Genomic DNA, 15,970 nt, shown 5'->3' with positions numbered 1-15,970 from the left:
CAGCTGAGGGATTAAAAGACACAGCCCTCAGACAGGCTGTGGGTGAGGTGGAGACAGAAGCCGAACCTCTGATCCAAAGACATCCTGGAGGAGCTTTCTGGAATGAGAGAGACTTCCCCATAGCAGACTCATGGCCATCAGACCTCATCAGAATGGAGCAAAAGGGCAAAGGAAACTACCCCACACCAGTGAGTCAGTCACCAGAGACCCTGACCCTTCCCAGTGACTTCCAGCAACTCCTGGCCCCCACTCCTCTCACCCAGTCTCTCCTCCAGGACTCCTGCCCCTTCCCCAACTTTGGGGGCCCCCAGCCTCCACCCCTCTCATCCAGCACCCTCTGCTGGCCTAGCCCTTTCTTCTTCCCTCTCTCGTGTCTGCCTCACTTCCCCAGGGTCCCTTGCGTTCTGGCCACCCTCATCCAGGTTCTCCCAGCCTCCACCTCTCTGCTACCCCTAATCCTAATGAACCATGTCCCAGCCAGAAGAGTGGTATGTTGGCCCTGCTGGGCTAAACTGTTTGACCCCTCAGCGGTGCAGGGGTTCCTGAACTGGGGGCTGCCCAGATCCTGTAACCAATTCCTCTGGCGCCAGCCGGGTGAGTTTCCCATCAGCGCTTTCCTGCTGGGGGCAGGCACCGGAGGGCTCCTGGCCATAGGTGAGTACAGAGCAGAGGTCAGAGGTGGGGCGCATCTTTCGACCTTTGGCTGAACCCTGTATCTTCAGGTCTCTTTCAGCTTCTGGTGAACCCTATGAACATCTATGAAGATCAGAAGATGGTGACGTTATACAGCTTGGTGGGTTAGTGCTGGGCTAAGAGCCGGGATGCAGTACAGCCCTGGGTGCCCAGGAAGGAGTCTCCTCTTGTTTCTTCTGTTCCCAAGTGTCCCTTGTAATTTCAGCTTCATCTTGGGCTTTGAGGGGAGATGAGAGGGAAGAGCCCCCAGTCTACAGAAGACACAGTCCTTGCCCACAAGAGTCTCCCCAGTCTGAGGGACTCCCTATTAACCCCTGTGTGTGTGATCAGTCATGTCCGACTCTTCATAACCCCACAGACTGTAGCCTGCCAGGCTTCTCTGTCCATGGGATTCACCAGGCAAGAATACTGGAGTGGGTTGCCATTTCCTCCTCCAGAGATTAGCCCCCATGATAAACCTGCTTCCTCCTGCTTCTGATAAATTCAATTCATTCATTCACTCATTCATTTAGCACTGAGCACCTGCTGAGGATTCATTCAGCAGTGAATAAGGTTGACAAACACTCAGCTCACTTTTTACATTTTAGTCCCCTAGAGTTTATAATATATATAACATGCATTACATACACATACATGCATCATGGTGTATAGTGCATACATGTGTGTCTATGTATGTATGTATGTGCAGTGACTGCTATAAATTTATAATGATTTCTTTTTTAATTGACATATAGTTGATGTACAATATTATGTTAATTTCAGGTGTACGATATAGTGATTTGACACTTGCATACATTATAAAATGATCACCACAATAAGTCTAAGAACCATTTTTCCCTGTCCAAAGTTTTTACAATATTTTTGAACATGTTGCTTTTAAGTACAGTTAATTTGAAATGTTATATTAGTTTCAGGTGTACAACATTTTGATTCAGTATCCTTATAGATTATACTCCATTTAAAGTTATTATAAAATATTGGCCATATTTCCTATTGACCAAATTCCTTGTTATCTATCTCTGACTTATTTATTATATAACTGGAGGCTTGTACCTCTTAATTCTTTTTAACTATTCCCCACCACACACCCAGTTTTTTCAGAGTTTACATTCTCTTTCAAGTTTACATTCTAGTCGAAAGAGTTAGACAATAAATGAAGAAACAACAAGAGCATTTTGGATGGTTACAAGTGGTATGAAAAACGTAAACCAGGGGGATGTGATAGAAAGGGATTGGGAGCTAGCTGGGGAGTAGTCAGGGAAGGCTTCTTAGAGAAGGTGACACGTGAAGGGAGGCCTTGAATCAAGACGTGTTGAGCCACAGGAGCAGAAAACCCACCTGAAAGTGGTTTAACCATAGAGGAAATTGATCATCTCATCTAACAAGTTTCAAGGTACAGTAGTTTTGGAATTTGGATAATTTGGCAGCTCAGTAAACCCACCAAGGACCAAGCTTCCTTTTGACTTTTTTCTCTGCCATTTTTGGCCTGTAGATCATCCCTCTTCAGGTCACAAAATGGCTGCAGCAAATCCAGACGCCACGTCCCCACGTGACAATCTCAAAAGCCGAGCGCATTCCTTCCCCGCGTCTCCTAGGAGAACAAAGAGCTTCCTGTAACCCCCTGGCCGACTTCCCCCACACCTCTTTGGTCCGAACTGCAGCACGTGTCCTTTCTAACCCTCTCCCAGGCAAGGGGCACGGGCGCGGCATCATCCTGAGCTCACGGAATCAACCGCCTCGATGCGGCTCCAACAGGAAACTTCTTTCTCTCTGACCACTGTTTTCCAACGTTTCTCCCCACTGATGACCTCTCACACAGACCCTTAGCTTTCTGGTGATTTAAATCTAGAAGATCCAGTCTTGCTTCAGTAATTATGACTATTTTCGGGGCTTAAAAGTCCAGTCCAGTCCATTCTACGTCAAAGATTTCAATCTCATGTCGTTCTCAAACATCTTCCCTGCTGACCAAGCCCTTGCCCCGAAGCGCAGACCTGATCCGTGGAGTGGGGTCCTGCGGCGGACAAGAGGCACAGCCTGCTCACTCACTTTTTTTCTCCACTTCCTTCCCTTTCTGGCTCTTCTGATGTCAGAAAGGGGATTAGAAGAATTAGAGGAAAAGGGACAAAAGTCTGAAGTCATCGATACTGTTAGAATTCCCCCGCCTCTGTGCAGCACTCCCTCACACCCCAGTCGTCTCAGGGGGCCCTGTTCATGGTCTGGCTGGAGGCTCTGTGTGGACCGCGCTGGGCCCAGTTTCCTGCTGAGGGCAGTTCTATTTGACTGACCTTGAACGAAGCTCCCTGTAGTTCCTACAGGCCACCTGCAGACTCTTATTTTTGGATGCCTCCTCCTAAACAGGCAGCCCTCGGAGATGGGACCCACACAGATGGCTTTGAGGCCTGCTGCCCTCTCTATTTCCCAGGTGGCGCTAGTGGTAAAGAACACACTTGCCAACGCAGGAGAGTAGCAGTTTCGATCCCTGGGTTGGGAAGATTCCCTAGAGGAGGGCATGGCAACCCATTCCAGTATTCATGCCTGCAGAATACCATGGACAGAGGAGCCTGGCGGGCTACAGTCCATGGGGTCGCAAAGAGTCTGGATAATGGAGGCGACTTAACATGCCTTCTGTATGTATGCTTGTCCCAAAGGAAACGTCCTTGCCCTCCCAAACGGGGAACACAGGCCCCCTTGAAGTCGGCCCTCCCCTGTCATGATGAGAAGTACCACGCTCCGTGTGCCTGCTTCCCCCGTACTCCTGGGAGGCCCTGCTGGCCTCGTCCGTGAACGCTCCTCCCTTTCTCTGCTCTGGGGCAGCCCTGGGGTGGCCCTGCCAGGCTCTGCAGCTCAGCGGGTGTCCAGTTGGGAGGGGTCAGCCGGGTTCCCCTTCTTGCAACACCAGCCTCAGAAGGGTGCTCTTGGAGTCTGTCACTTGCCATGGGGAAGTGAACACCCGTCCTCCCCACAGCCTCTCCTCCTATGTCTGCCTGCTCTAACCACTTCCCTCTACTTCCAGATAATTCCGATTTCTGGCCCTGTCTTTGTCTAGGCTGGTTGGGGTAGAGGGCTGAGACACCACTTGTGCTCTTTGGGGAATGCCCAGATAGCAAACTCCATGAGCCTCTCTTTAGAAGGTAGAGCAGCTCTCGGTCAACAATCATCCTCAGAAAGTAGGGCGACTATTTGTCAGCTATCGTCCTCAGCTTGAGCCTTGGCCAAAAGGCCAAGACCACAGAATCACCTCCCTTTCGATGTCCTGCTATAGCATGCTTGGGTTAGATGGATCCAGATTTACCCCCAGGGCCAGGGTAGGGACAAGCCATTGCCCTGGAACAAAACCCAAGTTGTGTTAGCAAGGAAGAAGGGAGAAGAAACCATGAGGTGGCACTGACAGGGTTTGCAGCAAACCTGTATGGCAAGGTAGAGCCGCCAGGTGAAGACCAGGGGAGGAGAGCTCCTGGCACGGGAACGGCCGGGCCAAGACCGGGGAGGACGCGCGAGCTTGGCAAGTTCCAGAAACGGCAACACAGCCAGTGTGGGCGGACGTGGTGGGCGAGGGGCTGAATAGGATGAGATCACCTCAGAAGGTGGGAAGGGGCCAGATCACGAAAGTCTGGTGATCGTGTTAGAGGAGTCCGGATTTGATCCCAAGCAAAGATGGGAAGTTATTGCATGGTTTCAAGCAGAGCAGGGACCATAATCCGAGATTTTTGTTTTTGTAAGATGACTCTGGCTGCCTAAAGAAAACTGATATCTAGGTTAGCAAGAGAGGAAGTAAGGGACGAGGCGGCTCTCATGAGAGACGCTGGGGACTCCGTCAGGGCAGAGCAGATGGAGAGAAGGGTACGGACTAGGGATCTGCCTTGACCATCTTTGGGAGAACACTCCATCCACACAGGAGTCTTCTGGGTTCCCTGACCAGTTTATGCTACTCCTTTGGCTTGGAATGCCTCACAACACTGACTCATTGCCCAGGCCCAGCTGTCACATCGCCGCCTTTGTCCAGCCTTCCCAGCCCCACCCCTCCCCACAGCAATGCCCGCTCCCTCCCGGGCTCCCACAGCTCTCCATAAGCGCCTCCCTGGGCACTTAGCACTCGGTGTTGCAGTCATCTGTTTACCCGTCTGTCTCTCTCCCTGGATTATGAGCTTCAAGGAGCTCACTGTCTCCCTGCAGAGACCACAGGGAGACACATGTGGAGCTGCTAAAACACACCAGGAGGTACACGACTAAAGGCTAAAATTAGGGACGGAGCTGTAGGTGTCAGAGAGCAGGGGATATCGGGGTGGCTGTGACCTCTCTTCCGACTGCTCTGAGCACCAATGCCTGTTTCCAGAATTCACCTCTTGCTCTCTCCGCCCCCTCAGTACCTAGGGTACCTGTGAGTCCAGCCTGGAAAGGGAAAGTGCTGGCCCCCTTCCCTAACACAAACACACACACTCGTATATACGCACCAAGTCAATCACTGACCCTGGCTTTTCAATCTCTGACCTCCTCTCCAAGCCCTTCCGGAGGCTGGCACACAGTTGAACTCTATAAATGGCTGTTTGATGGATGAATGCATGAGTGGCCTGAAGGCCTATCAGAGCCAGAGTGAATGGAACAAGGGCAGTACGGTGATGGTTCTAGAAAGGAGTTGTGGGAGGTGGGTGCTCTGCTAAACTTGGTGGGAGAGGCAGCTTCCTTACTCTGCCTCACCACTTGCTGGGCTCTCCTGATAGGCTTGGGGGTCGTAGGCTGGGGGACCTCGCCTCACATTCGCTGTGCCAGCCTTCTGCTAATACCCAAGATGCTGGGCAAAGAGGGCAGGCTCTTTGTACTGGGATATGCCTTGGCCGCCATCTATGAGGGTGAGTGTGTTCCCCTGGGTACCAGTTAGTGACCCTGAAGCAGTGACTCTGGGTGGGCTATCCACTGAGAGCCAGGCTTGGTGAAGAACAAAGAGTGGGGGGTCTAATCCCAGCTGTTCTGACTTGTGTGTCCCCTGAGAGAGTTCCTCTGAGTGTCTGAGCCTCTTTCATTTACAAAAGGAAAAAAAAAAAATCAGGGGTTGAATGAGATGACCTCTCACCAGCTTCTGGGCCCCATCAATGTACAGTTCTAGAAGGTGGTCACCACCCGCAGAGTGGGAGCTCGGGATGGGCTGGAGAAAGTTAATTGGCTCTAGAGGGAGGTAATCTACCAGGGCATCTTCCCCCAGGACCAGTGGCCAACCTGCGGCACAACCTCAATGAGGTGATAGCATCGCTCGGCTGCACCGTGGAGCTGCAGATCAACAACACCCGCACAGCTTGGCGTGTCTCCACAGCCCCCCTGCGGGCCGTGTTCAAGGACTTGCTGGTCAGGACCCTACACCGGCAGGGTCTAGGGGTCCCTCTCCCCACAGGGCCTAGATGACCTGAGCTGAGAGCTGGGATCCTGGACATATAGTTTCACAACAGGGCGAGTGGTACTGGCATTTGGGCAGAACTGTTCCCAAACATTGCCCTGGTCTCTGGGCACCAAATGGCAGAAGAGCTCCTACCCCCTGGCCCCTGGGGCATATCCCACACACATTCCCAAACACCCAAGTAGGTAGTGCTCTGGGCGGCTGAGCTAGGATGTCAGGAAAATGGGGGCCCTGGCCTTGAGGAATTGGGAAGCTTTGAGGGTGAGGGGATGAGGGAATAAGGTACTGGAAAACTGAAGATTGGGGTCTGGAAAAGTTGGAAAGTTGAGGAGCTGGGGACACAAGGACCTCGGGGCTTCGGAGTTGGGACAATGCAGATGGCACAGTGGCCTGAGTAGCGATGAGGGGTAAAGTCAAGGACCTGGGGAACCTTCCTCGACTAGCAAGGATCTGGAATGGGAGGCCTTGGGAGGAGCTGGGAGCCTGGGAGGTGAGTGCAACAGTGGCACCTGGGGAGGGGAGAGGGCTCCGAAGGACTACAAACAGTGGAGAAACTAAGATGAGAGCCCATCTCCAGGCCTCGGCTCCTTATAGCTGGAGGTAAGAGCCCAAGGCTGGGCTGCTGGGCACAGACAGGCTGTCGGGCACAGAAGCTCCAAGTTGCCATGCCTGACTCCTCTCCTGCCTCCAACCCCAGAGCAGCAAAGAGTCGCTGAGAGCTGAGACCCAGAACATCACCAACTCCTTTGAGGAACTGGACGCCCAGGTGAACAGTGAGAGCGGATTCTCACCCAAGGATGCCGAGGCCTCAGAGACAGCCCCGGGTGAGGAGGCCCCCGCTGCCTCAGCCTTCAGACACCACCTGTCTACACAGAAGATGTATGAGCTGAAGACTAAGCTGCGCTGCTCCCGTGAGCGAGGGTCCCTGGGCAGGGCAGGGGCCCGGGCGTCGGCTCAGGGGCTGGGGACCTCAGACCCCCGGTGACCCTTCCTGCAGATGTGGTGAGCGAGGCCATGTTCAGCTGCCGCCGCTGGTTTGACCAGAAGCATGGAGTGTGTATGCGGCGCATCTGGGTGCCCCTCCTCAACCACCTTCTCTGCCTGCCCATGAAGTTCAAGTTCTTCTGCAGCATTGCCAAGGGTGAGCACACAGGCAGGAGGGTGGGGAGCACCAGGGCTACGGATCTGAGTCCTGGGGGGCCCTGGGAAGGTGTCGGGCAGGAAGGCAGTCAGGAGGGGAGGCTTTGGGCTCTGAGGACACAGCATCCTTAGGGCCCAGCGCCTCCAGCTGACCAGATTTGTGGCTCAGGTAAGTTCCTGCTTTGTCTCTTCATCTGAAAGATGGGCATCACGATAGTACTTCTCCCATTAGGGGTCTTGAGGATTCAAGGAGCTAATACACGCAAGGCAATGAACAGAGCCAGCGGAACTGCCTGTTAAGCGCTGGCTATCGAATTGGTGTTTGGTACAGTTACAGACAGGTGAAAAGATGGGGGGAAGAATGCAAGGGGAGTGAAGAAGGGAAAAAGTCAAGGTGGTAGAAAGCCATGGGCAGGGAATTCTCTTTCAGTCCAGTTGTTAAGACTCCAACAGTTAGGACTCCGAGCTGTCACTGCCAAGAGCCAAGGTTCAATCCCTGGCCTCTGAACTAAGATTCCATAAGTCACACCAAAAAATGAAAAGAAAGAAAGAAAGTCACGGGCAGAGAGACAAAAACAGGATCACGGAAAGGGAGCACTGGAGGCCGGGCACAGGGAGGCCCCCTGACCTGGCCCCGCTGCCCAGCAGTGATGGAAGTTTGGTGCCGCAGTCGTATCCCAGTGGAAGGCAACTTTGGGCAGACCTATGACTCCCTCAACCAGTCTATTCATGGCCTGGAGGGGGAATTTTCAGCGACTATTAACCTCAAGGTAAGAGATGGGCAGTGTGAGGGGGGAGGTAGGGAGTGGGAGGAGGAGGCCACAGGGCACAGGATGCGAGGACCCAGGAGAGGTGGCTGGCGAGGGAGGGGACGAGGTGGCGAGTGGTGAAGGCGCTGGATGACGGAGGTGTGTCCGGCCTGTGGGAAGGGCAGCCAGGTGTGAGAGGGTGTCAGCTCACAGAGCTGCAGAGGAGCAAGACGGCGTCAAGGAGGGTGGCGAACAGAAGGCAGAGCCCCCCTGAAGTTCCTGGGAGGAGGAGAGCACGAGGGAGCACCCCAGGGGGAGAAGCCACAGCCGGCCTGGGAAGCTGGGTCTGGGCCTCTGAGGCGGCGCCCGTGCCGTCCACCAGGAGGAGAGGCGGGCTGGGGTGCTGGGCCTCAACACGAGCTGGAAACACGTGAGCACCGAGGTGCGGGACTACGTGAGGCGCCAGGAGGCCCAGCTCGAGCGGACCCTGGGGCTGCTGCACGTGCTGCTCTCCTGCACCTTCCTGCTGGTCCTCCACGCGTGAGTCCTCAGCCTCTGCCCGGAGCCCGGCCTACCGCCGGCCGCGCCCTGAGGGAGGGCCTAGAATGCAGCTGCAGAGCCCTCCTCCGACTGAATCTGAACGCTCTTCGCCTTTGACTTTGCCTTTTTACAAAGCTGGGTTCGTTGTTTACACAAAGTTAAAGGAAATGTGGACATTTTGTCAGAAGAAACGTTACCCCATGTTCCCACCACCTTAAAAGGGCGACCGTCTTCATTTATCTACCTCCTTCCGGCCTTTATCCCAGCGCTGACTTTTTTTTTTTTTTTTAACTTTTAGCTTTGACTTTTGATTTTTTTTTTCTTGCCCTTCATATTCCCCTTGGCTCTGACTTTGTGCCATTTTTATCGTCCAATTCTGCTTTCATTTTCTCCCGCCTGCTGTGTTGGCAGCTACTTTCCCTCCATTTGGACCAAAGTCCTCAACCCCACCCAGCCTGGCGTCCAGCTGGGCTGCCCTGGGCCTCACTCTGCTTCCCTGCCGACCTCTGGACCCTCTGTTTCCTGTCTCTAGCCCCACGTGCCTGAGATGGGCAGGGGCTGGACCAGGGCGGCCGCAGGGGCTCTTGCTCCTTCTGCCCCTGTCCGTGGGGTCTAGACTGCAAGTGAGTGTTTATGTGTATGTCCAGAGCCCCGTGGGAGGACAGAGATGAATGAGCCATAGTTCTGCCCTCAAGACACTCATGGTTGAGGGGAGGTAAAAGAGGCGTCCACAAGACAGAGATGATTCAAAGGCTGTACGATGGACAGATATGGGAACTGAGGAAATGCCGCTGAAAGGGCCATAACTGAGCTTCAAAAGGCTGCAGATGGGGAGCCACAGCCAAGAAGCGGGAAAGTATTCTCTTGGGTCAGGAATCCAGCATTTATGGGATGTGGAAGGCAGAGGCTGTGGTTGAGGACTCGGCATAGTCAGAACAGTCTGGAAATCCTTGCAGGAGGGCCCTGAACTGCCCCCCAGTGGCAAGGTTGCAGGCTGTACTGGAGCAGCCTGGAGGCAGGGAGGCCAAGGTGGGTCAGAGGTTAGGGAGCCAGGCTGGAACGGAGGTGGGGGTGGGGGGCGTGGCAGGAAGTTGGCCTGAAATGGAGGGAGGTGGGGGAAGGTGCAGAGCCAGCTTGCGGAGGGAAGGAAGGAGGTACAGAGTCAAAAGCCACTTCCAGGCTTTCAACCTGGGTGAGGTCACTCATTGAAGGGTCTGAGCTGGGGAGGGGCAGAGACCCGGCTCCGCAGGCCCAGACCCAGCAGTGGTAGGGCTCCCCACAAGGGGGCGCTCACAGTCTTTCTTTGCACTTACAGACATTTCTATCTGAAAGGCGAAGATGTGGATTTTTACAGGGTCCCAGAACCAATAGCATTGGAAATCCTGTTTCACAGTTTACAGAGCTTATTTAATGTACTTTTACAGTTTTAAACACATTTCCAACAATTAACATTTTTCCTCAGGAAACTGAAGCATTATGTGGGACTTTGAGAGACACACAGAAAAGCTACGTTTGCGTGTGCACACATGCTCACACAGAAAACATCGCTTTACTCAGGGGTGTATCAGAGGAGAAGGGAAATGATGGCTGAAATGAGTTTTGCTTCAAGTGAGCTCCCAGGAGATGTTTTGAGGGCCCAGCCAAGAGGCCGGGGCATGCGAGGTGGACGTGGGAGTCAGTGGATCGGGCGATTTCTGCATCCTTGAGGGATTTTCCCTGTCTCCCTCCTTTGCTCCTAATGTTTCCTCTGCTTGATATTCTTCCTGAAAGTTCCATGCCTGGGAAGGCTTCCCCTAGACTCCCAGGCACACACATGCACTTACACACACTCCCCTCCCCTCCTCACCTCTGTTGTGTCTCAGCAGAATGTGCGTGCATGGTTTTCACTGGACTGTGGGGCTGCTGGAGGGCAGGGTAGGGCTTTCTTCTCGGAGGACATAGACGGTGCTTGGTGCATGCTGGGTGGTCGGCTGACTGACCACAGCAGGGAAGCCCGTGGTTGAGGGTGGGTAAACCTGGAGGCAATGGAGACACCCTCATCCGCAGGTGCTTCTCCTACATGGACAGCTATAACGGGGACATCCGCTTCGACAACATCTATATCAGCACCTACTTCTGTCAGATCGATGAACGCAGGAAGAAGCTAGTGAGTGTGGGCAGCCTCGCCCAGGAGTGCCCTGTCCTGTTCCCTGGGTGGCTTCCTGCTCCAGGAGGGCAGAAGGGAAGAGGAGAGGGTGCCCAGTGTTTCTCACCATGGGGACATTTTTCCCAGGGCAAGCAGACGCTGCTGCCACTCCGCAAAGCCGAGAAGAAAACCGTCATCTTCCCTTGGGACCCCACGATCCAGGCCGCAGAAATGAGAAATGTGGTGAGGATGGCACGGAGGGCAGGACCCCAGATCCTACTAGAGGCAGGGATCTGAGGGGTGGAGGGCAGAGGGGGCTCAGAGGAGGCTCCAGGCCTGGACCAGTGGCACTGCCCAGCTCCGCCCCTCCTGCTCCCTGGCCAGTTAAGGGAGCTCGTGGAGACACTGCCCGTGCTGCTGCTGCTGCTGCTGCTCTGTGGCCTGGACTGGGCTCTCTACTCCATCTTCGACACTATCCGCCACCACTCCTTCGTGCAGTACTCCTTCCGCAGTGAGCCCAGCCCCCACTCCAGGCTCCAGGCCCAAGGAGACAACCCCCTGGAGAACTCCCACCCTTGTGCAGCCACCCCACCCCAATTCTTCCAATTTTTAAAAAGTTTATTATATTTGGCTGCTTAGGTCTTGGTTGTGGCTCATGGGCTTCTGTCTAGTTGTGGCGCAGGGCTTCCAGAGCATGGGCTTAGTAGCTGTGGCTCTCAGGCTTAGTTACTTCACGGCATGTGGGCACCTAGGTCCCCAACCAGGGATGGAACCCTGCACTGGAAGGCAGACTCTTAACCACTGGGCCACAAAGGAAGTCCCCAGTTCTGTCATTTCCTTCTGCTTCTCAGCCCCTACCTGCCCACCTTAGGGTCAAATATCAGCCCTGCCAATTGACAGCTGTCACTGGGAGCCTCAGTTGCCACTCCCCTTTGTATCTGTCAAAAGGAGGCATTAGTAATCAGTGAAGGGAGGGAAAGTCCTGTGCAGTTGAGAAGTATTGCTATACCTTGACCTCTCCCCTCCACCCAGTCTCCATCCTGCCCCATTTCCTTAACTCCAACTCTCTCCTGACTCCCCCACTCCCCACACACACCACAACCCCTATCCTGGCATCAGGCAGTCATAAACTGGAAGTGAAAGTCGGGGGAGACTCCATGCTTGCCCGGCTTCTTCGGAATACCATCGGAGCCCTGAACACCTCCTCCGAGATGGTGGTGGACTCAAACAACATGCGTGAGTGATGCTGAAAGTTTGGATCAGAGGAATTGAAGGCTGGGGGCCGGGGAGAGGAAGCAGGCAGGGTGTTTCCAAGACAAAGAATTAGGGGACTGGGCCTTGGCTATGGTGAAAAGGGGGTCGGTGTGTTTGCATTAGAGAATCAGAGTAGGAAACATCAGGTCAAGCTTGAAGGACTGGAGGATGACAGGTTTGGGTCAGATGAGTCCAGAGGGTCCCCCAAGGTCCCAGCCCTCTGGAGCAATGCCGTTCAGTAGAACTTTCTGTCATGATGGAAAATTTCTCCATCTGTGCCATGTTGAACAAATAGCTTCCTGGGCCTAATGGCTACAATACTGACAACACAGCTCTGCAGGGTGAGGAGCAGGCAGGAAGATAACAGGGTAATCAGAGACCTAACCCACATCCCATGAACATGGGGAGTTCACTGCAGAGTTGTGGCCAGCCGGACCGGGCCATGCCCCTGACAGGCCTGGCTCCTCCCGCAGCCTGCCTGCCCCAGCCCGTGCCCCTGAGCACCAGGGCCTATTTGAAAGCAGCTCTACCGAGTGGCCTCCTAACATGCCTCTGCCTGCTCCAGGCTTTCGGCTACCGGCTCCGGAGGGTCATCGCAGCCTTCTACTTCCCCAAGGTGTGCCCCCAGCCTCTCCACCCTCAGGTGTGCACACACCAGCCTGCACCCAGCTCCCCATCAGCCCCACCTTGGGGGATGTCTTCCTCCTCTGTTCTGTCTCCTTGGCCCCAGCGAGAGAAGAAGCGGATCCTGTTCCTCTACAATGATCTCTTGAGGAAGAGAGCAGCCTTCACCCAGCTGAGGAGGGCTACCATTGTGAGGCGGGCAAGACAGCAGAGGGCTCCGGTAAGTTCAGGCCTGCACCTCTGGGTCTAGGAACTGGAGTGGAGCAGGGGCATCTCCCCTTAGTCCATCCAGTCTCTACCAAGGTCCCAAGTCTACTGACACTCAGTGAGTTCTCATGGGATGCATGCAAAGGCCTTGGTCATCCAGTGCCTGGAGGTCAAGGCTGTGTCCATATCTGCACCCAGTATTCAGCCCAGCCTGAGATCCTAAGTGGACCATAGGGCTGTGATGTACTTAGTCGACTGCTCAGCCATGTCCGACTCTTTGCAACCCCATGGACTGTAACCTGCCAGGCTGCTCTATACATGGAATTCTCCAGGCAAGAATACTGGAATGGGTTGCCATGCCCTCCTCCAGGGGATCTTCCCAACCCAGGGATCAAATCCAGGTCTCCTCCATTGCAGGTGGATTCTTTACTATCTGAGCCACCAGGGAAGTCCAAGAATACTGGATTGGGTAAACTACCCCTTCTCCAGGGAATTTTCCTGACCCAGGAATCGAACCGGGGTCTCCTGCATTGCAGGTGGATTCTTTACCAACTGAGCCACCTGGACCATAGGGAAGCAGGCAAAAAGGAGGAATCAGATTGGATATAGTTGGGTCAAAGAAAAGCAAGACAGGTTCATCAGAAACAAGGGGCCCAAGGGAAAGCCACAGGTTCTTCTGAGAGGATTTCAGATTAGAAGTTCAGTGCAGTTCCAGCAGAGGGGTGGAGGGGTGTGGCGGGTGTGAGGAGGTGACAGAGGTGAGGGGACTCAGGTGGGCTGGGGATCGGGGAGGCCTCATGAAGAGGCATGTGGTATACAGAAAGGGCACACTGTCAGCAGACCCAGGCTCCAGTCCACATGCCCTCAGTAAGCTTTGTAACCTTGGCTATGGTCTTCACTGGACCTCAGTTTTTCCCTCTGCAGAATGGGGAGGTTGAACAAATCTGTGAGGCCTGCTCACTAGAGATCAGTAATAGAGTGGTGGTCGGGTGTGAGGGTCTGGTGCCAGAGAGCTTATCTTTTTAATGTAAAGATGTCGTTTTTTAAAAAGGATATTTACTTATTTGGCTGTGACAGGTCTTAGTTGCGGCATGCAGCATCTTGAGCTGCGGTGTGTGAACTCTCAGTTGCAGTGGTGGGAACTAGTTCCCTGACCAGGGATGGAACCCAGGCCTCCTGCATTTGGAGTCTTAGCCGCTGGACCACTGGACCACTGGACCACTGCGACAATTGTGTGCTCTTGACCACTGATTTAAATGCTGAGCCTTGGTTTTCCCTTCTGTAAAATGGACTTTACTACTCCATCTTTTGCAGTAAGGATTAAATGAGTTTCATTTAATCACAGTGCAGGTACAGAGCAAGTTCTATATATGTGTTAGTTGTCATCATGTGAAAATGATCACCTCTCCAAGCCATCAGTTTTTTCAGCTGCAAAGAGATCTGCCTTACATAGTTATTGTTTGAATTGAATTAAGTTACTTACAGTTTCTTGGTACAGGGCCCAATATCATTTAAAAACACAAGGAGCAGCCACTCTTATTTAATCAGCCCTAAAAAACTCATAAAAGTGACAGACCATGTTTGCTTACATTTTTCCTCCAGCTCCTGAAAGTGAAAGTGAAGTCACTCAGTCATGTCCGACTCTTTGCGATCCCATGGACTGTAGTCTGCCAGGCTTCTCTGTCCATGGGATTTTCCAGGCAAGAGTACTGGAGCGGGTTGCCATTTCCTTCTCCAGGGGATCTTCCTGACCCAGGGATCGAACCCAGGTCTCCTGCATTGCAGGCAGACACTTTACCCTCTGAGCCACCAGGGAAGCTCCTAGACCTCCCCAGCTCCCATGACATGCAGTAGAGGCTGGATGAATGTCTGATGAACATACTGATACTATGGGAGGAGGTGAGCTCCATGTCCTTCTAGTCCATCGTCTTGATCCAGATCTCCCAAGAAACTCACTCAAAATGAACATAAAGTGATTCCATGACCAGATCATGGAGTTAACTGGATTTGGATGGGCAGATGGAAATGTGAAGGGCATTCATTCCCTGTTGAGGAAGCAGAATGTGCAAGGATTCAGAGTCCAAAGGAAATGCCAACCAAGTGCCAGGGCTTGAAGTCTAAGGAGAAACTGGCACAGAACATGTAAAATTCAGGGAGAGGTAAGCTGGAGCAGAGGCTAGAAAGGGACCAGACTGTGGAAGGCTCAGAAGGCCAAGGCCAGGAGTCCTGCCTTTGCTTGGCAGGCAGTGGGGGCCCTGGAGTTTCTTGAGCAAAGAGTGACCAGATAAGGTGGCCTGAGAATTCCTGGAAAACGTGTGGAAAGAGGCTGGGAGACAGAGGGAGCATAATGAGCCAGGCTTGTGATTTGGAATCAGGGTACCTAGATCCAGACAGGTTTTACTGTTCAGTCTGTGCCTTTGGGAAAGTCATTTAACATTTATGAGATTCAGCTTTCTCATCTGTAAAGTAGGAAAACACAGTAGTGATAGTCTTATCTGCCCTACTCGCTTCTCAGCCTCACGGTGAGAATCAAATGAGACGATTTACGATTTACGGGAGAGTACATGTGATGATGGTTGTTGCTATTACCGGCTGCATCTTCTGACTCTCCACCACGAAGTGAGGGAGGCTCTCCAGGACCGACTTCCATAGAACCCTTGCCCTCCAGGGCTCTTCTTTGCCAAATCCAGCTTCCTCCAACATATGGGCATAGTCAGGTTTTGAGACTTCAGATAAGAAGCGCTTCTCCAAAATGAAGCGCTGCTCTGCAGCTCCCCATCTTTCTCGCCTGCTCCCCAACCGGCTCTAAACCCGCCCCGTCTCTCAACAGCGCCGCCATCTGGTTGACATCCTGCACCGCCGCTGCCCGCTCTTGCGCCCCTGGCTGCGCCGCCGATGCGTGGTGTGCCAAGCACCCGAGACGCCCGAGTCCTACCTGTGCCCTACACCGAACTGCGAGGCAGTGTACTGCCGCTTGTGCTGGAATGACATGCGGCAGCGGTGCCCGGTCTGCACACCCCGCGAGGAGCTCTCCTCCTCCGCCTACAGCGACAGCAACGATGATGCTACCTACGCGGAGTGAAGGGGCGTCTTGCTCGCTCCCCCATCCGCTGCTTCCTGTTTAATAAAATCCTTTATTACACTCCTGCTGCCCGCGCTTCTCAGGCGTCCGGTACCGGAGGGTGAGCTGGGCAGTAGGGAGAACCAGCCCACCTGATCCGGCAGAACCCGGCTGCGGTCGTGAGAACGGAG

General features: G+C 53.7%; 1 protein-coding gene across 1 annotated transcript; it reads left to right on the top strand.

Annotated features, from left to right (window-relative positions):
* Positions 1-130: 130 nt before the first annotated feature.
* Positions 131-15,800, top strand: DCST1 (DC-STAMP domain containing 1). The gene is made up of 16 exons (XM_068965800.1): positions 131-188; positions 529-654; positions 723-797; positions 5,412-5,540; positions 5,891-6,030; positions 6,777-6,990; positions 7,077-7,220; positions 7,868-7,989; positions 8,351-8,508; positions 10,555-10,654; positions 10,781-10,876; positions 11,018-11,144; positions 11,753-11,869; positions 12,361-12,503; positions 12,618-12,731; positions 15,549-15,800. The coding sequence occupies exons 1-16, from the start codon at positions 131-133 to the stop codon at positions 15,798-15,800; spliced, it is 2,115 nt and encodes a 704-aa protein (XP_068821901.1).
* Positions 15,801-15,970: the final 170 nt, after the last annotated feature.

Source organism: Capricornis sumatraensis, chromosome 2 (genome assembly GCF_032405125.1).
Source record: "Capricornis sumatraensis isolate serow.1 chromosome 2, serow.2, whole genome shotgun sequence".
NCBI lineage: Eukaryota > Metazoa > Chordata > Mammalia > Artiodactyla > Bovidae > Capricornis > Capricornis sumatraensis.
The sequence above is the reverse complement of the archived record's forward strand: the minus strand, read 5'-3'. Positions and strand labels throughout refer to the sequence as shown.

Excerpts from the sequence above, each read along its gene's own strand:
- DCST1 (XM_068965800.1), top strand. The coding sequence starts at position 131 with ATGGCCATCAGACCTCATCAGAATGGAGCAAAAGGGCAAAGGAAACTA. Across the intron at positions 5,541-5,890 it reads CTTGGCCGCCATCTATGAGG|GACCAGTGGCCAACCTGCGG; the intron begins GTGAGTGTGTTC and ends ATCTTCCCCCAG. Across the intron at positions 10,655-10,780 it reads ATGAACGCAGGAAGAAGCTA|GGCAAGCAGACGCTGCTGCC; the intron begins GTGAGTGTGGGC and ends CATTTTTCCCAG.